This window comes from Oncorhynchus nerka, linkage group LG7 (genome assembly GCF_034236695.1).
Source record: "Oncorhynchus nerka isolate Pitt River linkage group LG7, Oner_Uvic_2.0, whole genome shotgun sequence".
Classification (NCBI taxonomy): domain Eukaryota; kingdom Metazoa; phylum Chordata; class Actinopteri; order Salmoniformes; family Salmonidae; genus Oncorhynchus; species Oncorhynchus nerka.
This window is the reverse complement of record NC_088402.1, coordinates 64,211,939-64,233,862: the sequence shown is the minus strand read 5'-3', so window position 1 is coordinate 64,233,862 and position 21,924 is coordinate 64,211,939. Positions and strand designations below refer to the sequence as shown.

General features: G+C 43.9%; 1 protein-coding gene across 5 annotated transcripts in view; it reads left to right on the top strand.

The window, feature by feature from the left end:
• Positions 1 to 345: 345 nt before the first annotated feature.
• Positions 346 to 21,924, top strand: part of LOC115132177 (GRIP1-associated protein 1) — a 41,090-nt gene continuing 19,511 nt past the window's right edge. The window contains exons 1-24 of one of the 5 annotated variants that reach the window (XM_065020709.1): positions 346 to 489; positions 1,401 to 1,467; positions 1,717 to 1,778; positions 1,939 to 1,965; positions 2,699 to 2,806; positions 3,012 to 3,168; positions 3,306 to 3,478; positions 6,471 to 6,519; positions 7,147 to 7,217; positions 7,526 to 7,573; positions 7,682 to 7,713; positions 8,899 to 8,946; positions 9,106 to 9,205; positions 9,441 to 9,518; positions 10,289 to 10,381; positions 10,793 to 10,927; positions 11,177 to 11,272; positions 11,728 to 11,940; positions 12,047 to 12,160; positions 12,573 to 12,650; positions 14,040 to 14,135; positions 14,306 to 14,362; positions 14,893 to 14,992; positions 20,955 to 21,088. In XM_065020709.1, coding sequence (XP_064876781.1) covers positions 448 to 489; positions 1,401 to 1,467; positions 1,717 to 1,778; positions 1,939 to 1,965; positions 2,699 to 2,806; positions 3,012 to 3,168; positions 3,306 to 3,478; positions 6,471 to 6,519; positions 7,147 to 7,217; positions 7,526 to 7,573; positions 7,682 to 7,713; positions 8,899 to 8,946; positions 9,106 to 9,205; positions 9,441 to 9,518; positions 10,289 to 10,381; positions 10,793 to 10,927; positions 11,177 to 11,272; positions 11,728 to 11,940; positions 12,047 to 12,160; positions 12,573 to 12,650; positions 14,040 to 14,135; positions 14,306 to 14,362; positions 14,893 to 14,992; positions 20,955 to 21,088 — 2,178 coding nt within the window. In that variant the 5' untranslated portion in view covers positions 346 to 447. Of the gene's footprint in view, positions 490 to 1,400; positions 1,468 to 1,716; positions 1,779 to 1,938; positions 1,966 to 2,698; positions 2,807 to 3,011; positions 3,169 to 3,305; positions 3,479 to 6,470; positions 6,520 to 7,047; positions 7,218 to 7,525; positions 7,574 to 7,681; positions 7,714 to 8,898; positions 8,947 to 9,105; positions 9,206 to 9,440; positions 9,519 to 10,288; positions 10,382 to 10,792; positions 10,928 to 11,176; positions 11,273 to 11,727; positions 11,941 to 12,046; positions 12,161 to 12,572; positions 12,651 to 14,039; positions 14,136 to 14,305; positions 14,363 to 14,892; positions 14,993 to 20,954; positions 21,089 to 21,924 lie in introns of all 5 variants that reach the window. The other 4 variants (XM_065020707.1, XM_065020706.1, XM_029664511.2 and 1 more) reach the window with 4 other exon arrangements.

Genomic DNA, 21,924 nt, shown 5'->3' with positions numbered 1-21,924 from the left:
GGCCCTCCCTTATTTAATAGCCAAGTCGTCCCATAAAATTACATGTCCCTATACAACTACTCTGCGTTTTCCATAGGATGCAGCATGACATGAAAATGTGCAGGTTGACGTTTATTGGCATGAATTTTGCCCCGGAGGCAGAACTCTCGATTTTCGCTAGATGGGCCAGCAGGAAAGTTAAAATTGGCTATATTGTGAAAATATATGAAAACAAAATTAGCTTTTTGGTGTTAATTTAAGGTTAGGCATTAGTGTTAGTGGTGTGGTTCCGTTTAAAATGAGATTGTAGGACTTTGTAGCTGTTCCAGCTAGTGCGCTGCAGAGCTGCCTCCAGAACAACATTTGTGACGAAAAACGCTAACCTGCTGAAATTGTAGCCTACTTCTCCACACCGACTCCTATCAAACCTCTACTAACAGCAGAGTCCTTCCTAGCTCTTCAGTGAAGATGGCGCAGGCACTATCAGAGGAGGAGTTCCATCGAATGCAGGTAGGCGGAAACCTGTCCATTTTCAATGCCAGTTGTTTGAAATATGCTGCGATCCTCAGAGTATTTCCTGAAAATTGACTGGCCATCAATCTGTCCAGCGCTAAACTACTGAGTGGCAAAAGCATCACAACCTAGCTAGCTAGCTTCCCCTAGCTAGGCCAAAGGCAACACTCCAACCAAGGAATGTAGCTAACTAGCTAGCTGCTAGCTAAATAGCTAATATCTGCATTCATTGCTCTTCGAATCGAATAACCGGTAGTTAACATATTTGGTCATTGGGCTCTGTCATTTTAGTATTCAATGCAAATATATGGAATTGTGCTTTCGTGTTCTAGCTAATAACATTCTCAACTAACTGGTTTGCGAGTTATCTAGTCGGTGTGGTGGCTACCTAGTTAGTTAGCCAGCTGGCTAGCTAGATATCTTGAAATTACACTGGTCTTCGTTGTTATCTTAATAACAACGAATCTGTTATTGTATTCGTGTTAGATAATGATTTCAAATGGCTGTTTCTTATAGTTGTTTGCTGGGTCACGGTTTTGGTCAGATAACGTTAGCCTAGTGTTAGCTTTCAGCCTGTGTAAGGACTGGATACCAGTTAACGTTAAGTTATTATTATGGTTGTGTTCAGCTGTCCAAACCAGATATTGCTCAACAACTTTACTGTTGTTTGTGTAGTAGACAATTCTCATTTATTAAGGGGTCATCAACACACCTAGCTAACATCCAAAGCGTTGAAAACAGTGACATTTCAGTGTGTTGGATTTGACACATCAGTTAATAACACACTAAAAGCAGTGGCATCAACACACCCAGCTAACATTCAAAGTAGTGTTGTTCAATAAGCTATTTTACGTTTTAAGTTGAACCTCGATAAAGTCATCCACTCCGCCTATAACCTTTTTTTCCAGGCTCATCTTTTAGAGCTGAGGACACAGAACTACCAACTTTCTGATGACCTGCGGAAGAACACAGCTGGTAAGCAGTAGCTAATAAAATAAAGACATTCTGTAAGCCAATTTGTGACCATGAACAGGGATCAATATTTACTGCTGAAATGAAATGAGCATTACATTGCAACTCCAGGATGGGCTTCAGATTTAGTATCCCTCCTAAAGGTAGGTGTGTGTGATGCATTGTCTCCAACTTCAAAATGGGTTAGTTCAAGTGACTGAAATTAAAATACTAGTAACTGGTGATAAAGATTTGTGGTTGTTTCTATTTCAGAGCTAGTGGCTGTTCGTCAGAAGTCAGTGACCTTGGAGAAGGATTACATCAAAGCACAGAAGGTATTGCAAGCTAATCTACATTTGATTAAACAAACTGATAATATGGTTGTGGATTTCAATACACTGAAACTAAAGGCATCATCATGTTTGAGGAAGAATAAAAGGTAACTTTGTTTGGGATTTGACTTAGTTTCTAATGATCTTTTTGTTTCATTTGCAGGCTTTGAATAAGAGCAAGAAAGCTCAGGTGAGTTCCTTGTCCTATTTCTGTTAATCGTCTCAAACTTATCAAAGCTGTCTATAAAATTATCTTGAAAAGATGGTCTGAACATTAGTTTGTTATATACTGTATGTGTATTACAATAATGGATTGAAACTTCCTCAATGAAGACAAGGTGATTTTTAAGCCCAAGCATAGGTAAAGAAAGGAGGAATACACTGCTGTAAATTCATTTTATACATTTACTCATTAGGATCACAAATGTTATATTGGCCTGGTTTATAATGTATTAATGTAGTTAACTGCGCCATCTGCTGTTGCAATATGCATATTCCATCTTTCCCTAAAGTATTTTAGATCATTTGACAAAAACTGATTTTGAGTCTCATCAAAGTATGAAACAGACATTTGAGATGGAAGTACAGCAAAGTCCTTTCCAACTTTTTGTTTTGGTTAATTTCACCATCCTGTCTCACCAGCAAACAATATTGTTGTGTTTTTTGTGAGATTATTCAAACTAGAAATCCGGGGTATCATAAAGTCCTTAGCCTGTGTTTTTCTTATTGGATTGTTATTCAGTGGATATTCTCATATTGTATTACATTTGTATTGTGCTAGTTAGAAATCAAATATTTCAAGTAGGGTTTTTCTATTAAAGTGCCATAAACCCCAAGGTGAGGAGAGTCTGTAATTTGTGTTCACATGGGTTGATTTGCTGTCTGTCTGGTGCGTGTGTGGGTGGGTGCGCGCGCACGCTCAGGAGGTGGATGCCTTACTCAGCGAGAATGAGATGCTGCAAGGGAAACTGCACAGCCAGGAGGACGACTTCAGACTGCAAAACAGCACCCTGATGCAGGAGCTGTCCAAGGTACTATATCTCCCCTGCTCCCACTCATGCCACTGGTGATGGGTTATGAGTAGTTGCGCCTCGTTACAGCAGAGGGGAATGTTCTTGTAAATGAAGATGTGATATATGTCTAGCTAATGCAACATAAAAGCCCCACCTTTCTGATCCCGTTTCATGATTATATTACAGAAATATGTATTTATTTTATTCCCTTTTGTGTTTTTAGTTATGTACCCAGATAGAGGAGCTAGAACATGAAAACAAAGACCTAAAGGATGGAAAAGTGTTTCAGGCAGAATCCTCCAGTCCCACCTCCAGCTCTGTGGATGGAGAGCTACTCCGTCTCCAGGCAGAGAACGCTGCCCTTCAGAAAAAGATGACGGGTATGTTTATGTTGGTTATCATTGTAGGAATTCCACTTTTTCAAAGACATTTCTTAGATAAGATGTATCTAAGTAATGGCAACACATCAGTTTTTCAAGTTCTAGCTTCTATTTCCATCCCTGTGTTTTTCCCTCAGCCCTCCAGGAGCGCTCTGAGAGTGCGATAAAGAGCCAGAGGGGAGTAGATGTCAGTGACACCAATGCCTCCAAGATGGAAGGGCCGGCTGACACTAATGGTGTCCAGTTGCATGCTGATGTCAGTGAGAACATGGAGGATGCTGCCGCCGGAACCAATGACAGACTGGAACAGGTGACAAAAAAAAAAAACACTTGGCACTGACAAAAAAAAAAAAAACATTAGCACCTTTCTTTTGCGCCTAGCACTGACTTTGCTGATAACTAATTTGATGACAAATGTACTTACTACGACTGTGATATGTGGTTGTCTCACCTAGCTATCGTAAGATGAATGCACTAACTGTACGTCGCTCTGGATAAGAGCGTCTGCTAAATGACTAAAATGTCAGTGTGACACCATGAACAAGTATGTTCTATGGAACTGCAATTTGACAATATTCTGAAGTTCAAGTTCAGTCACATGCACAATTACAGTGAAATGCTTAACTTGCGAGCTCTACCCAACAGTGCAGTAATTAATATCAAAAGGCTAATAATATATATTTTTTATTATCTACAGTACCAGTCAAGGGTTTGGACACCTAATCATTCCAGGGTTTTTATTTTTTACTCTTTTCTACATTGTAGAATAATAGTGAAGACATCAACACTATGAAATAAGAAATATGGAATCATGTATTAACCATCAGTTAATACGAGCGGAAATGGAGGAAAACTCGCCTCCCTGCGGACCTGACATCCTTTCACTCCCTCCTCTCTACATTTTCCTCTTCTCTCTCTGCTGCTAAAGCCACTTTCTACCACTCTAAATTCCAAGCATCTGCCTCTAACCCTAGGAAGCTCTTTGCAACCTTCTCCTCCCTCCTGAATCCCCCCCCCTCCTCCCTCTCTGCAGATGACTTCGTCAACCATTTTGAAAAGAAGGTCGACGACATCCGATCCTCGTTTGCTAAGTCAAACGACACCGCTGGTTCTGCTCACACTGCCCTACCCTGTGCTCTGACCTCTTTCTCCCCCCTCTCTCCAGATGAAATCTCGCGTCTTGTGACGGCCGGCCGCCCAACAACCTGCCCGCTTGACCCTATCCCCTCTCTTCTCCAGACCATTTCCGGAGACCTTCTCCCTTACCTCACCTCGCTCATCAACTCATCCCTGACCGCTGGCTACGTCCCTTCCGTCTTCAAGAGAGCGAGAGTTGCACCCCTTCTGAAAAAACCTACACTCGATCCCTCCGATGTCAACAACTACAGACCAGTATCCCTTCTTTCTTTTCTCTCCAAAACTCTTGAACGTGCCGTCCTTGGCCAGCTCTCCCGCTATCTCTCTCAGAATGACCTTCTTGATCCAAATCAGTCAGGTTTCAAGACTAGTCATTCAACTGAGACTGCTCTTCTCTGTATCACGGAGGCGCTCCGCACTGCTAAAGCTAACTCTCTCTCCTCTGCTCTCATCCTTCTAGACCTATCGGCTGCCTTCGATACTGTGAACCATCAGATCCTCCTCTCCACCCTCTCCGAGTTGGGCATCTCCGGCGCGGCCCACGCTTGGATTGCGTCCTACCTGACAGGTCGCTCCTACCAGGTGGCGTGGCGAGAATCCGTCTCCACACCACGTGCTCTCACCACTGGTGTCCCCCAGGGCTCTGTTCTAGGCCCTCTCCTATTCTCGCTATACACCAAGTCACTTGGCTCTGTCATAACCTCACATGGTCTCTCCTATCATTGCTATGCAGACGACACACAATTAATCTTCTCCTTTCCCCCTTCTGATGATCAGGTGGCGAATCGCATCTCTGCATGTGTGGATGACGGATCACCACCTCAAGCTGAACCTCGGCAAGACGGAGCTGCTCTTCCTCCCGGGGAAGGACTGCCCGTTCCATGATCTCGCCATCACGGTTGACAACTCCATTGTGTCCTCCTCCCAGAGCGCTAAGAACCTTGGCGTGATCCTGGACAACACCCTGTCGTTCTCAACTAACATCAAGGCGGTGGCCCGTTCTTGTAGGTTCATGCTCTACAACATCCGCAGAGTACGACCCTGCCTCACACAGGAAGCAGCGCAGGTCCTAATCCAGGCACTTGTCATCTCCCGTCTGGATTACTGCAACTCGCTGTTGGCTGGGCTCCCTGCCTGTGCCATTAAACCCCTACAACTCATCCAGAACGCCGCAGCCCGTCTGGTGTTCAACCTTCCCAAGTTCTCTCACGTCACCCCGCTCCTCCGCTCTCTCCACTGGCTTCCAGTTGAAGCTCGCATCCGCTACAAGACCATGGTGCTTGCCTACGGAGCTGTGAGGGGAACGGCACCTCAGTACCTCCAGGCTCTGATCAGGCCCTACACCCAAACAAGGGCACTGCGTTCATCCACCTCTGGCCTGCTCGCCTCCCTACCACTGAGGAAGTACAGTTCCCGCTCAGCCCAGTCAAAACTGTTCGCTGCTCTGGCCCCCCAATGGTGGAACAAACTCCCTCACGACGCCAGGACAGCGGAGTCAATCACCACCTTCCGGAGACACCTGAAACCCCACCTCTTTAAGGAATACCTAGGATAGGATAAAGTAATCCCCCCTTAAAAAGATTTAGATGCACTACTGTTCCACTGGATGTCATAAGGTGAATGCACCAATTTGTAAGTCGCTCTGGATAAGAGCGTCTGCTAAATGACTTAAATGTAAATGTAGTTGTGACAAGGTAGGGGTGGTATATAGAAAATATCCCCAAGTCCGCGTTATGGCAAGAACTGCTCAAATACGCAAAGAGAAACGACAGTCCTTCATTACTTTAAGACAAGGGGTCTGAATACTTTCTGAATGCACTGTACATGTAAACCTGAGTAATGGTTACCAGTAGCAGGATAAATACAAATGTTAATGGCAATCAATAATCAATGAACAGCAGAGCGTAGTGGTAATAACTCTAAATAAATATTAGATGCACTTTCACTGTTTCAGGCATACACTAATTCGGGTTGCTCTGTTTATTCTGCCCATTATGATGTGCCTGTATGTTTCTACATCATATTGAACTGTTCCAGTATGGTACACCAACTGGGATATTACAGCAGACATGAATCAACCCCTATTTAGATAAAACTTTTGAATTATGCATGGTGTATGGAAATGTGTTGAATTGTCCTTAAATGACTTTAATTTTTCCCCCCAGGCAGAGGCAAAGTGTGCCAAACTGGAACAGCGAGTGAATGAGCTTATCGGTGAGTTGTCTTTTGCTTATGGAGAATATATCTTCAGAAATAGTTGGGAAATCTCAGCACAGCAGTCATTTATCTCAGTGGAAACTTTCCCATTTGGTTGTTATGCTACTTTACATGAGTAATTGACTTAATTTAAGTCTTTGTTAACAATGTTGACTTCCACCACCCAATGTTGCGTAAATAATTGAACTGCTGGTTTCCTTCCAATCTGATAGGACATAGTCCAGTTCACTGTTCCTCAATGCAGGCTCTGTGGGGCATGGGTCCAGCAGGTGTCTAGTTTTTCTCAACAGCATGTCAGACTAATTCGTTCAGGAGCGTGTGACTGAAGCCAGTGAGAGGGGTACTGTAATTGTAGATGCTAAGTTGGACCCTTGGGACGACCCTAGCTTAAACCTAACCTTATCCCTTACCATAACCGTTAATTTCAACTTCAATCGGGTGGCATCAGAGTTGGATGTCCCAAAGATTCCTCTTAGCATTTACCATACTGTAATTAAGACTAAGATGGACTACCTGCGTGCCCAGCAGGACCTGCAGTGAGGAGCACTGGTCTAGTTATGAAACAGGATGCTCTTAGGTGGTCAGCACTGTGTCCAAATCCAATAACGCAATGCTTTGGGCCAGAGGTGGAGCTGCAGCTGCACACTGAGGTGGAGGAGAAGCGCCTACTGAAGGAGCAGCTCCAAGCACTAGAGGTAATGACCCATCTCACAACCTTGGGCTAGGTGTCAACATCCCAGGGTGAGAGAAATGGACAGTCTTAGATTTTTTTTTGCTGCTAAGTGATAATTGCACTCTAGGTTAAGAAGAGTTAAGTTGTAGTCAGTTCTCGTGTTACCTGCCCCAGTGCCTCAAAGTGAAGCAATAAGCTACCTCATTTACTATGCTAATTGAGGGCACTTTGGCATGTATAAATATGAGCTGGACAACAATTTGGTTTGGCTATTTCGAAGTCTTCAATTTAAGTACTACAATTTTAATATCTTTCTCTTCTCTCCTCCAGTCATCCAAACAGACAGATGTCACTAAACTTCAAGAAGAGATAGCTAAGGTAACTATAACCGATGTGTTCTTCAGTGTATAAATTAGGCTCTAGTGTATGTTAGCATCTAGGCCCCTGCATGTAATCTAACACTGATTTTGTTCATGTGTGCCCTAGCTCTCTGAAAAATTGAAGAAAAAGCAAGACAGGTAATCTATTTAGCTTGCAAATGTTACAAATGCATTTCTTTGGTTCTTCATATAGTCAACCTTAAAGCCAGTCTCAGTAAGTTTCAGTAATGTCGTTTGTGTTTATGAATTCTCAAACCGTCGGGCAAGACGTCGTAATGTGGTCTACCTGAGAGTTCCCAAGCGGCCTCTGGGGCAGCCACTCTTGATCAGACAGATCTTAGATTTCTCATTTGCTTGTAGCATATACAACAAGCGGACTACTGTATTAAAAGGGAAATTTGTAAGTCGAGTCAGCTATGAAAGTTACAGCAGTAAAATGTTATTCTACTGTACATGAACAACATGAATAGGCTACTGCGGTGCAATGTTAGCAGTTTTCTGCTTGAGCCCTTGCAGTGCAAACACTTGTCAGGAAAAGTAAACGATCATATACGGTATACATCATATACATCAGATCAGCTGTCGCACAGACCGACAGAGGGACTGACAGCCAGGAGCCAATATGAACCGTTACCACACACATCTGTCGTCTAAAAATGACACTTATTCTGTATCACTCAACTCTTGTTTATAATGAGAGGGATATACACTTGATATGTGATGTTGTGAATCGTGGATGGATCAGAGGAACAGATGGAAAGTGCGCAAGAGAAATGATAAATAACATATGCCTCATATTTACCTTGAGAAAGCTGACCTGCAATTTGTAAACAAAGCTGCTGTACTTAAAATGTGTATCATTTTGAAGTGACACACATGGCAAATTATGCTTTAATCTATTAATTTTGAGATATATTAACCCCCCTCCCATTGGAAGACAATTCCATGATAAATTGATTGTATTTCCTTGCAGAATTGTGGATGAACTTATTTAAGTTATCTTGGCTCAGCTGTGATGAATTACATAAGAGTAGGACAGTCATGATTATCCCCTGTCCCATTATAGTGGTATTTCTCTGGCAATATTGGGCCGCTGTTTCAGGCTCAGTACTGCATTGTGACACTAGGCTCTGGCCCCATGTACAGTCAGCAGGCAAGAGTAATGAGACTGAACCTGTCGTCTGCAAAGTCACCTGCCCAAAGTTGCCCTTATGTGCTCAGCCCTGGCCTCCCGCTCGAGAAGTCTGTCTGTTATACCTCCTCTACTGGGTGATTTCAGGGTTGAATAGTTTTCTGACTGGCTCTTTGCGATTTGTTTTATAGCTTTCTGCATTTGCAAGGCGAAAAAGAAGACCTTTACAATGACAGCAGGTAAGGGTATAAAGATTCAACTTATATTTCACTTTCACCAAGCTTCTGAAGGTGGTGTTACTCGTTTATGACTTAGAAAAAAGTAACAAAAAAACCTGCCAGGTGCCATTTGGAGGCGAATACGACAATTCGATGAATATACATTTCTTTCTGCACCAGGACCAAAATCGACGAGATTCAACAGAGGAAGGAGGAGGAGCTGAAGTCAATGAACATCCGCATCCAGAAGTTACAGGGAGATCTGCTGTCAGCCAACCAGGTTAAACATCCTGATGTTGCCTGTTCTGAGATCAATCACCCAAAATATATATCATCTGGTTTTGTACCTGGAGTACTCATATTGTCGTATTATGACAATACATAGGCCTTCTTAACCTCACAACCTGATCTGTACCTGCGTTGCGGTATGCATGCCATGGAACCATATCCTAAAATGATTGACAGAATATAGTGGGAAGCTGAAGCTGACTCTTGCTACCTGTTTTTATATCTAGAGTGTTGGTGAGATGAAGGAACAGCTCCAGAGCCGGCAGAAGGAGCACGAGTTAGTTCTACACGCACTTAAAGATCAGGTAAACACAAAACTTTCTTGAACTATACGCTCTCTTCCCTTCCCGTTGAAGTTCCAAAACACTCAAATGATCTTAGCGTCAAGACATTTTAATTGACGGTTAATGAAAAGGCAAAGTGAGGATCACCCTAAATAATTGGAGATTAGTCTGTGTCTGAAGAGGTTGTCTGGAAGAGAGTGGTCCACAGTCTTAAGTGGGCACAGTGCACCTCATTAGGGACCAATCTGTTTTCCACTTAATTAGGCCTCCTAGCACGACTGGCACTTACGTCTTCTGTGATGTCGCACGTCTTAATTAACTTGAACTCCGCTTTGGGTAGACGACAACAAGATAAGGCATTCGAACCTGTTCTTACCTTCTCTTCATTTTCTCTTTTCAATATGGAAGTTCATTGTTCTTTGAAGTCCAGCTTTCTGTTTTGGCTAGTCATGCAGAAGTTCTGTTTCTGATCTGGCTTCTGTCACCGTTCTTTGTTTCTTTTACATTGCCTAATTTATACTTATTTTTCACATTTCTTTGCCATCTGACTTTCTTGTCTCACTGATCCTCTTCTGGTCATTTCACCCTGCCCCTTCTGCCTTCATTCTTTTAATGATGATCTATCCACCCTATCACCCCCCCCACTTTTCTATCCCTATTCTCGAGTTGCCAATCGCCACCTTTTTGTATCCTTCTCTTCACCTTGCACATTGTCTTTTTCCTCCCTCTCCCCTCCTTCCCTCCCTGGGTGGTGCCCCCTGTGTTACCCTGTGTGTGGGGCTGTGATACAGGTAGCTTGTCAGAGTGCTGTGAGTCAGGAGCAGGTGGAGAGTATCCTGACTGAGAACGATGCTCTCAGGACTAACCTAGCGGCTCTAGAACAGGTACAGCTCATTTTACTGCCCTGCCACTACCCCACGGAACCTCCTCAATATTCATTCTGCTGCCGTCACCACTCAGCAGCCATTAACCATGATGCATCACCAATATGACAAGTCATGCTAATGTGAATAAAGTCAGGGAGGTACAGAGATTTTTCACATAGTGACGAATGGTGTTCACACGAGTTGCTAATCCTTACAATAATACTGTCTGTTTTTTTTCCTACAAAGCTTAATCCTAAATCATCATTGTGTGTCAAACCTCTGCTCACCTGCTTTTCTTTTCTCACTTTTTCCACTTCTGCCTTACTGACCCATTTGATCCACTACAATGTTTCATTAAACAAAGTCGTCAGATGTTGGTCCATTGTGATGGGGACTGTGTCCTGACTAGTGGGTGTTGTGTGTCATTAGATTCAGACAGTGAAGACTCAGGAGATGAACCTTTTGCGTGACCAAAACACGGCTCTGAATGTGGAGCTGCAGCAGAAACGGACGGAGCAGGAGAGCTTTCTGGCACAGAGAGATGACCTTAACTCTCAGCTACAGGTTTTGTGGCCCTCACACTGTCCTAGTACATGCATACTAAGATAGAGAACACATCTTAAATAAATGTGGAGCACTGTCTATGACAAATAATGCAGGACTCTGTCCTCTTAATTGGTAGGTCAGAATCCTTTCTTTTTTTACTATGATATAGTGCTTATCTTGTAGGTCGGGGAGGAAAAAGCTCCCGTTGCAAATGTATTTTTATACCCATCTCTTGCTCATGTGCTCCTCTGATGAATGTATCTGTAGGAGTCAAACCGTGCCAACAGCAGACTGTTGGAGCAGCTGACTGAAGTTGGCCAGGAGAAAGACAGGGTACAGCAAGAGCTGGAGGAGGCTAAAAAGGTATCTGACACGCACACGGAAAGGGAGTGATCAGAGACACACGCAGGAGGCTTCATTCCACTCACCAGAGCACTGGTTATTAGAGCACAGTGACTATTGTTCTGTAATACACATGGCACTCTCATTACTGACATTCTCCCAGGGAAGGTGGGGATGCTGAGTTGACCTCTCTCAAGTTCCACTCGTTATCCCCACAGGATCACAGACCGTAAATGAAAATCACAGCTTCAATGACCTTATGTGCCTGTCTTAGACTTAGCATATCACAGAGTTATATTTGAGTCCAATTTATATTATGATTCAAAGATTTGTCTTATGGTTTGTTTAAGTGCCAAGTGAGATGTGAATGTTATTGGTCGTGTATCATCACAGTAAATGTCAGAGATGTGTCAGAAATGTCAGCTCGCCGCCATCCAGAGAGATCATCTCCCATTCCCTTGTCCCTCCCCCTTCAGACAGCAGACAAGCGGAAGGCCATGCTGGACGAGCTGGCCATCGACATTATCACAGAGAAGTCACGACACAAGGAAGAGCTGAGCGACGTGCGTCTGCAGCACGAGAAGGAGGTGCTGGGGGTGCGGGCGCGCTACGAGAAAGAGCTGAGGGGACTCCACGAGGACAAGAACCGCACCGAGGAGGAGATCCGCTCACAGCTTCGAGATGAGAAGGTGGGGGGTGGCGCGAGTCTGGGCCAAAGGGCCAATGAGAGGGAAGAGAACATGAGAAGGTACACTGCTTGTTTATTAATGTGACCTTTGCCCTATGACCTCCTAGGCTCGCAACAAGGAGTTGGAGGGTCTGCAGCAGAGTGTAGAGGAGCTGCAGGCCCAGGTCCAGTCTATGGAGGGAACTAAGGGCTGGTTCGAACGCAGACTCAAAGAGGCTGAGGTACAGTACCAACTTCAGTTTCACGTTGATTTATTCACCACGATATTAGTGTATATACTGCCTGCTCTGTAGTAATGCTGGGTTCTACCACTATACACTTTACAGATTTTACATTAACATGAATAGATGCTATTGAAGATGAGGTTAATAGGTGATCAATATTGTTTGTTGAGAGTGGAGCTCTTCACTGCCTGGAGTAACCCCTGTCACATTAACACAGACCACTTGGTGTCACTAGTGTGTTTCTTCTTTCTGCTCAGATAGTTTTGTTTGTTTTGTAGCATGGTTTAAGGACCTTAAATATTTAGTTTAGCCTTAAAAAAAAAAAAAGAAGAATGCTAAGAATAGACGTGTGCTGATGATTAGGTGATGGCTTGTTCCAACGTTGTCCCTGTTGTATTCCTGTGTTCAGGAGAGCATGGAGGAGAGCAGGTTGGAGCACCATGAGCAGATGGAGAAGCTACAGAAGGAACATTCTATCCAACTGGAGGTAAACTTGTTTTCCTCTTCCCAGACAGACATGGCAGAGTGCTGTACACAGCAACACACTCTGACACTTTCATCTGGGCCCAGGGGAGTACTGACTGGTATTATGTATAGTGTATGTAGGCTTTGTTCACTGCAGCATGCCCTGAGACATGAAGGCAGGACTCAAATTGCTATTCTCATCGCCTGAGTACCTAATGTGTGTTTAACTGTACATCTTCAGCAATTAAGTGTTTCATCTATTTAACTGTCATTTCTCAGCATATGGTGGCCCTTAGGTTGCTCATAGGTTTGACGATATGATAGTGTTTGACGTGGTCTGGTGTGTTTTTGGTGACGTACCCCAAATTCTACCCCCACTGTTCCAATAAAAATCCTGTTAGTACACTATATATACAAAAAGACACCCCTTCAAATTAGTGGATATTTCAGCCATACCCATTGCTGACCGGTTTATTAAATCAAGTATACAGCCACTCAATCTCCATAGACAAACATTGGCAGTAGAATGGCCTTGCTGAAGAGCTTAGTGACTTTCAATGTGGCTTCGTCATAGGATGCCGTCTTTCCCACAAGTCAGTTTCTGCCCTGCTAGCGCTGCTCCGGGCAAATGTAAGTGCTGGTTTTGTGAAGTGGAAACGTCTACTAGCAACAAAGGCTCTGCCGCGAAGTGGTAAGCCACACAGAACGGGACCGCCGAGTGCTGTGAAGCACGTAAAAGTCGTCTGTCCTCGGTTGCAACACTCACTACCGAGTTCCAAACTGCCGCTGGAAGCAACGTCAGCACAAGAACTGTTCGTTGGGAGCTTCATGTAATGGGTTTCCATGGCTGAGCAGCTGCACACGAACCTAAGATCACCACCCGCAATGCCAAGCTTCGGCTGGAGTGGTGTACAGCTCGCCGCCATTGGACTCTGGAGCAGTTGAAACACGTTCTCTGGAGTGATGAATTACACTTCACCGTCTGGCAGTCCGATGGATGAATCTGGGTTTGGCAGGTGCCAGGAGAACGCTACCTGCCCCAATGCATAGTGCCAACAGAATAGTTTGGTGGAGGATAAATAATGGTCTGGGGCAGTTTTTCATGATTTGGGCTTGGCCCCTTAGTTCAACTGAAGGGAAATCTTTAAGCTACAGCATATGACAGTCGGTGTCCACATACTTTTGGTCATGTAGTGTATCATGAAGTTAGTTTCAAACTGTTAAACATTGTCCAACTGTTATGTTAATCTTGTAATTACTGTAAGTGACTCCATTAGCATGGTGTACATAGAACCCTAATTATGTTGAAACTGATTTAAAATGGGGTTTTCTCTCTAACCTATTAAACCCAGCAGATTATATATAGGAAAATAACAGAACTGAATACATATTCTTTGTGTTTCTCATTCAGGGAAAGGCATCTGATATAGATGGTGTGAAGCTGCATTTGACAGAGGTGGAGAAAGAGAGGGATGTGCACAATGAAACCATTGGAAAACTGAAGCAGGTAAACTAACCCCCTTGCAATTAGCATAAACTACTATTAACCCCCCCATCACATTTTCAGAGGAATGTACAGTTTAATGTTCCATAAATGTACACAATCCAGTATAAGCAGTATAATGTGGTCATCTAATGATTTTCATGATGTACTCTCCATGTTTGTGTGGTATACAGGAAATTAAAGATACAGTGGATGGCCAGAGGATCCTGGAGAAGAAGGGCAGTTCAGCAGTAAGTGGAACACCTCTGTTTCTGTCTTACCACTAACAGCTGAGCTGAGGGGAAACTGAGTCAGGCCACTTCCATTTGCTATGGAGAGGAAATTGAATGATTACTTCCAGGTGGCAGGTAGGCAGTCGGTGCACGACGCCGCACCCACTCTGCTCTTTAGAAGTGGAATCGGGGCAGCCTTTTCAATATGCCAGTTTGACCCCTTGTAACCAATTATTCGATGCCTGCCTTGATGATAAGAATCTGCCTCTGCAGATAATTGCAAGAATATGGGCTAGCCTGAGGCGTAGGGGTCGCGAGGGCTTTGCAGTTGCTTCTTCCAGCCAGCTATCTAAATTGTTTTCTGGGGAGGATGGGTCATCTTATTTGATTGTTTTCTTTGTCTTAATCTGATGCTTGTCTGAGATTACCTCTGTCTCCCTGAGTCAGACTGGCGCTATTGTCTCTATAGAAAACCACCCGTATGCTGCAGTATTTTTCAAATGAAGTAGTGTACTCTCCTCTCATGGGCTTTGTAATGCTGTTTGTAGCTGAAAGACTTGAAGAGGCAGCTACAGCTGGAGAGGAAGAGAGCTGATAAACTACAGGAGCGGCTACAGGAGATCCTCACCAACACCAAGACCAGGACAGGTGAGAGGACATCGGAAAGCCAGGTTGACCGCCACACATTTTATGTAGTCAGGCAAAAGTCTATATACCAGTACATGGTCTATATTGGCATTTGAGGAAGGGAGATGGTTGACTGTTTTGAAGGACATCCTCTCATTCACTGAACCATGATGTAATGTATGTTAGCCTACATCATCACAGACACGAAACATTGAGGACAGGTAAGAGAATATGCAGATTACATATAAACAAGAGAGCAGATTAACTGTCATGTCACCGTGTGGTTTGCTACATGTGATCTGAAACATACTTCTACGTATCACAGACAGGAAATAATGAGGGGAAAGAGGTGCTTTGTACACCAACCTCATACATTGAAGAAGTGAAATATGTTTAGTCATGGTAATTGTTTGGGACCAATGGTGTGCTTGTACGTTAGCTTTCTTGAGACAATTATGTTCTAGTACTGGGCATACATACAGTGGTGTCCAAAATGATTGACATCCTTGATAAAGATGAGCAATAATGACTGTATAATACAAATAATTCACATTTTGAGCTATATTTTATGCAACAAAAAAATGGGTAATCACTCTTGTGACTCTACAGACTTGATGGATGCATTTGCAGTTTTAGTGCGGCAGGTAGCTTAGCGGTTAAGAGCGTTGGGACAGTAACCAAAAGGTTGTTGGTTCGAAGTGAGAAGTCTGTCATTGAGCAAGGCATGCAACTGTAATTGCTCCTGTAAGTCGCTTTGGATAAGTAGGTCTGCTAAATTACTAAAATGTTTCAGATTATTTTGTGATATGGTAAATAATATTATATATATATATATGTTTTTTATTGTAATTTTAATCACAAGCTTGACGTGGTCATTGCATGCTAGGAATATGGGACCAAATACTAACCACTACCTTTTTGAGTAAAACAGAAATTATTACTTGTTAAACAAGTAATTTATTGTATAGTCATTATTGCTTATCTTTATCAGGGGTGTCAATAATTTCAGACCCAACTGTATATGGATGAACAGCTCATTGTTGAACCAGTTAAATGTGATATCAATATGGAGAGGATGGTTAATTTACTAAGCTAGTAGGGATAAAATGTTTACTTGTCAACTGGCTAGGTGGTTATCTCACACCCTTCCCATTACCATGATAGCATCACACAGTCTGGAAAACACCAAGCTCTGTCTGGAAAGGCTGCTTGATGTTGTAGGCACGATGCGTGTCCATAATGAAGGGGGCTGTGCTTTTTTTACTGATTGGTCCTCCTCTGTCTTTCTCACTCAAGCACTTACATGGACAACCACACACAGTCCTCAGGTGCTGTCCCCTTCCAATATAACTGAATTTTCTCATCCAAACCACATGAGGTCTCAATCCTCCAGGAAAGAAAAATACTTTTGAGAACCAATCAAAGCTACAACCGCTGTGATTATTATTATTTGACCCTGCCGGTCATCTATTTATATTTTGAACATCTTGGCCATGTTCTGTTATAATCTCCACCTGGCACAGACAGAAGAGGACTGGCCACCCCTCATAGCCTTGTTTCTCTCTAGGTTTCTTCCTAGGTTCCGGCCTTTCTAGGGAGTTTTTCCTAGCCACTGTGCTTCTACATCTTCATTGCTTGTTGTTTGGGGTTTTAGGCTGGGTTTCTGTACAGCACTTTGTGACATCAGCTGACGTAAGAAGAGCTTTATAAATACATTTGATTGAAAGCTCAGACCATTTCTGCGTGACTACTGCATTTACGATAGACTCCTGTCCAGACCAGTGTGTCACAGCTCTCATTTGCTTTGTGCCAGGCTAGGAACCACATGCTTCTGTCCTCTGAATTTAGCTCTTTACTTTATAAATCCCTATATCTGATGGCGCCGACAGAGATGGTCGCCTCGCTTCGCGTTCTTAGGAAACTAGGCAGTATTTTCTTATATATTTTAAAAATTATTTCTTACATTGTTGCCCCAGGAAATCTTAAGTCTTATTACATACAGCCGGGAAGAACTATTGGATATAAGAGCAACGTCAACTTACCAACATTACGACCAGGAACACGACTTTCCCGAAGCGGATCCTCTGTTTTGACCACCACCCAGGACAATGGATCGGATCCCAGTAGGCGACCCAAAACAACGGCTCCGCAGAAGGGGCAGACGGAGCGGTCTTCTGCTCAGACTCTGTAGACTGGCACATCGCCCACCGCTTCCGAGTATATTACTCGCCAATGTCCAGTCTCTTGACAACAAGGTAGATGAAATTCGAGCAATGGTTGCCTTCCAGAGAGACATCAGAGATTGTAACATTCTCTGTTTCACGGAAGCATGGCTCACTCAGGATATGTTATCAGAGTCGGTACAGCCACCCGGTTTCTTCACGCATTGCGCCGACAGAAACAAACATCTCTCTGGTAAGAAGAAGGGCGGGGATGTATACCTTATGATTAACGAGTCGTGGTGTGATCATAACAACATACAGGAACTCAAGTCCTTTTGTTCACCTGACCTAGAATTCCTTACAATCAAATGCCGACCGCATTACCTACCAAGAGAATTCTCTTCGATTATAATCATAGCCGTGTACACCCCCCCCCCCCCCAAGCATACACCTCGACGACCCTGAAAGAACTTCATTGGACTCTATGTAAACTGGAAACCTTATATCCCGAGGCTGCATTTATTGAAGCTGGGTATTTTAAAAAGGCTAATCTGAAAATAAGGCTCCCTAAATTTTTAGCAGAATATTAAATGCGCGACCCAGGCTGGCAGCATTCTGGATCATTGCTACTCTAACTTCCGCGACGCATACAAAGCCCTCCTTTCGGCAAATCTGACCACGACTCAATTTTGTTGCTCCCAGCCTATAGACAGAAACTAAAACAGGAAACGGCCGTGCTCTGGTCCGACTAATCGGATTCCACGCTTCAAGATTGCTTCCTTCATGTGGACTGGGATATGTTCCAGATCGCCTCAGACAAAAACATTTGATGTATACACTGATTCGGTGAGCGAGTTTATTAGCAAGTGCATCGGTGATGTTGTACCCACCGTTACTATTAAAACCTTCCCCAACCAAAAGCCTTGGAATGATGGCAGCATTCGCGCAAAACTAAAAGCGTGAACCACTGATTTTATTAATTACAAGGTGACCGGAAACATGACCGAATACAAACACTGTAGCTATTCCCTCCGCATGGCAATCAAACAAGCTAAGCATCAGTATCGTGAAAGTAGAGTGGCAATTCAACGGCTCAGACACGAGATGTATGTGGCAGGGTCTACAGTCAATCACGGATTACAAAAAGAAAACCAGCCCCATCGCGGACACCGTCTTGCTCCCAGACAAATTTAAACAACTTCTTTTGATCTCTTTGAGGACAATACAGTGCCACTGACACGGCACGCTACCAAAACCTGCGGGCTCTCCTTCACCGCGGCCAACGTGAGTAAAACATTTAAACGTGTTAACCCTCGCAAGGCTGCCGGCCCAGACTGCATCTCTAGCCGCATCCTCAGAGCATACACAGACCAGCTGGCTGGTGTGTTTATGGACATATTCAATCAATCCCTAGCCCAGTCTGCTGTTCCCACATACTTCAAGAGGGCCACCATTGTTCCTGTTCCCAAGAAAGCTAAGGTAACTGAGTGAAACGGCTATCTCCCCGTAGCACTCACTTCTGTCATTATTTTGTGCTCTGAGACTAGTCATGGATCATATCACCTCCACTCTACCTGACACCCTAGACCCACTCCAATTTGCTTACCGCCCCAATACGTCCACCGCCCCAATACGTCCGACGCAATCACACTGCCCTAACCCATCTCGACAAGAGGAATACCTATGTAAGAATGCTGTTCATCGATTACAGCTCAGCATTTACACCATAATACCCTCCAAACTCGTCATTAAGCTCGAGACCCTGGGTCTCGACTCCGCCCTGTGCAACTGGGTCCTGGACTTTCTGACGGGCCAAACCCAGGGTGTAAGGGTAGGAAACAACATCTTTACCCTGCTGTTCCTCAACACTTGGGTCCCACAAGGGTGCGTTCTCAGCCCTCTCCTGTACTCCCTGTTCACCCATGACTGTGTGGCCATGCACGCCTCCAACTCAATCATCAAGTTTGCATACGACACTACAGTGGTAGGCTTGATTACTAACAATGACGAGACGGCCTACAGAGAGGTGAGGGCCCTCGGAGTGTGTTGTCAGGAAAACAACCTCGCACAACGTCAACAAAACAAAGGAGATGATCGTGGGCTTCAGGAAACGGCAGAGGGAGCACCCCCCCTATCCACATCGACGGGACAGTAGTGGAGAAGGTGGAACGTTTTAAGTTCCTCTGCGTACACATCACGGACAAACTGAAATGGTCCACCCACACAGACAGCGTGGTGAAGAAGGCGCAACAGCGCTTCTTCAACCTCAGGAGGCTAAAGAAATTTGACTTGTCACCGAAAACACTCACAAACTTTTACAGATGTACAATCAAGAGCATCCTGTCGGGCTGTATCAACGCCTGTTACGGCAACTCTGCCCACAACCTTAAGGCTCTCCAGAGGGTAGTGAGGTCTGTACAAAGCATCACTGGGGGCAAACTACCTGCCCTCCAGGACACCTAAACCACCCGATGTCACAGGAAGGCCAAAAAGATCAATGACAACAACCACCCGAGTCACTGCCTGTTCACCCCGCTATCATCCAGAAGGCGAGGTCAGTACAGGTGCATCAAAGCTGGGACCGAGAGACTGAAAAACAGCTTCTATCTCAAGGCCATCAGACTGTTAAACAGCCATTGAGTGGCTGCTGCCAACATACTGACTCAAATCTCTAGCCACTTTAATAATTAAAAATTGGATGTAATAAATGTATCACTAGTCACTTTAAACAATGCCACTTTATATTATGTTTACATACCCTACATTACTCATCTCATATGTATATACTGTATTCTATACCATCTACTGCATCTTGCCTATGCTGCACGGCCATCGCTCATCCATATATTTATATGTACATATTCATTCCTTTACGCTTGTGTGTCTATAAGGTAGCTGTTGTGAAATTGTTAGATATTACTGCACGGTTGGAACTAGAAGCAGAATCATTTTTCTACACTCTCATTAACATCTGCTAACCATGTGTATGTGACCAATACAATTTGATTTGAAATCACATGTGGCAACCAAAGATTCTAACAGAAAAATAACCCTCTTACTGCTGTACCTGTATGTTTCTCAGTGATGTGTATGGCATCTTGAAAACATTTACTCCTGTGGGGACCCCCCCACCCCAATCAAACCGTCAACAAAATGCAGACCTCTTTAATATTTGATGGTGCCCCCCCGCCCCTTCTTAAAATGTGCCACAGAGCAATGCATACTCTTGTTTCCTGGCTGTAGGTTGTTGGTGATGCCAGGGAAATCCTCTTTTGGGCCATGTATAATTTACTAGGGGTCCTTTAAATGTTTAATGGTTGCTCTACAGAAAGTTGAGAATCTGACATTTTAAAGTCGGGAGCTTTTATCTTTGTCCAAAGTTAGTGAACATCAGTGGGGGCCTTAAAGGTAGATACCTATATCCCTGCAAAGACAGGAGTTCTTCCTACATTAGCCTTTAGTTTACTATAGGGAATCCATCAGTGCTTATGGACTGAGGTTTCCCTCTATGCACAATGCAATCGGTCCTAACTTAATTAGTGTGTGTTTCCCCATCAGAAACACACAATGGATGTTGTTAGTTGACAATGTTCTGTAGTTATCATTGGGAAGATTGGAATGCTGCGTTTGAAAAACTGCCAGACTTAAGAGGGTTGAAGGTGTGTCCTTGCTTTGATATGGCCTGAAAAATCATATTAACCACGTCAAGAAAATGCCAAAAGGTGTCTGACGTTAGAACAACTTTTTTCCACACTTAGAACATTTACTTCTGATGTAATTCCTTAGCAAGACTGCTCAATTGAGTATGTGTCTGTTTCCAGGCCTGGAGGAGCTGGTGTTGTCAGAGATCAGCTCTCCTAATCGTACGCAGCAGAGGGGAGATAGCAGCAGTGTCTCCTCCTTCAGCTATGGGGAGATCATGAAGGAGGGTGCCTCTGCACAGAGCACCAACAAGGTACACTACACCAGTCTGCACAGAGCACCAACAAGGTACACTACACCAGTCTGCACAGAGCACCAACAAGGTACACTACACCAGTCTGCACAGAGCACTAACAAGGTACACTACACCAGTCTGCACAGAGCACCAACAAGGTACACTACACCAGTCTGCACCGAGCACCAACAAGGTATACTACACCAGTCAGCTAGAGTCACAACAGGACAGCAAGAACCTGTCCAAAGCACATACAATGTTTGTTAAAGCAATAGTATGCAGAGTGTTGACAAGATTGGTGATAATCAGAATGTGAATGTTGAATATACATTTTGTAGTCAACAGAACAGCGTAAGCCACATAGGAAAAAATACATTATTTGAATTAAGGGAACCACAAAGAGAACCAATGACGTCGTCTGCATCAACACATCACCTTTTACATTGCATTTTTAACTGCCAAGAGTACAAACTGTACATTCTGAGGCAGAGATGAGTCTGAACTTTCACCAACCACAGCTATGACAGGCAGCTCAACAGGGAGTTCACATGCGTTTCACTTTTATGTGCCGCTGTTAATAGCCTATAAATAGCGTAGATACTATTATTATAGCCCTTTGAATAAACACATGTCCTGAATGTTTTCCTTTGCAGGGGAGGTGGATTGTTGAGGAAAAGGTGTGGGAAAGACTGCGAGAACTCTCTGAAGAAAACAATCTAGAATTCTCCAATTGTTTCCACTTGAAATATAATGTATTCCAGTTCTGTCCCGAACAGACCTCCTGCCTAGGTTGTGTACAATGTACAGATGAGCCTGTACCATTAGAGCTGTCAAGCTCTGAGCCAGTGATGCAG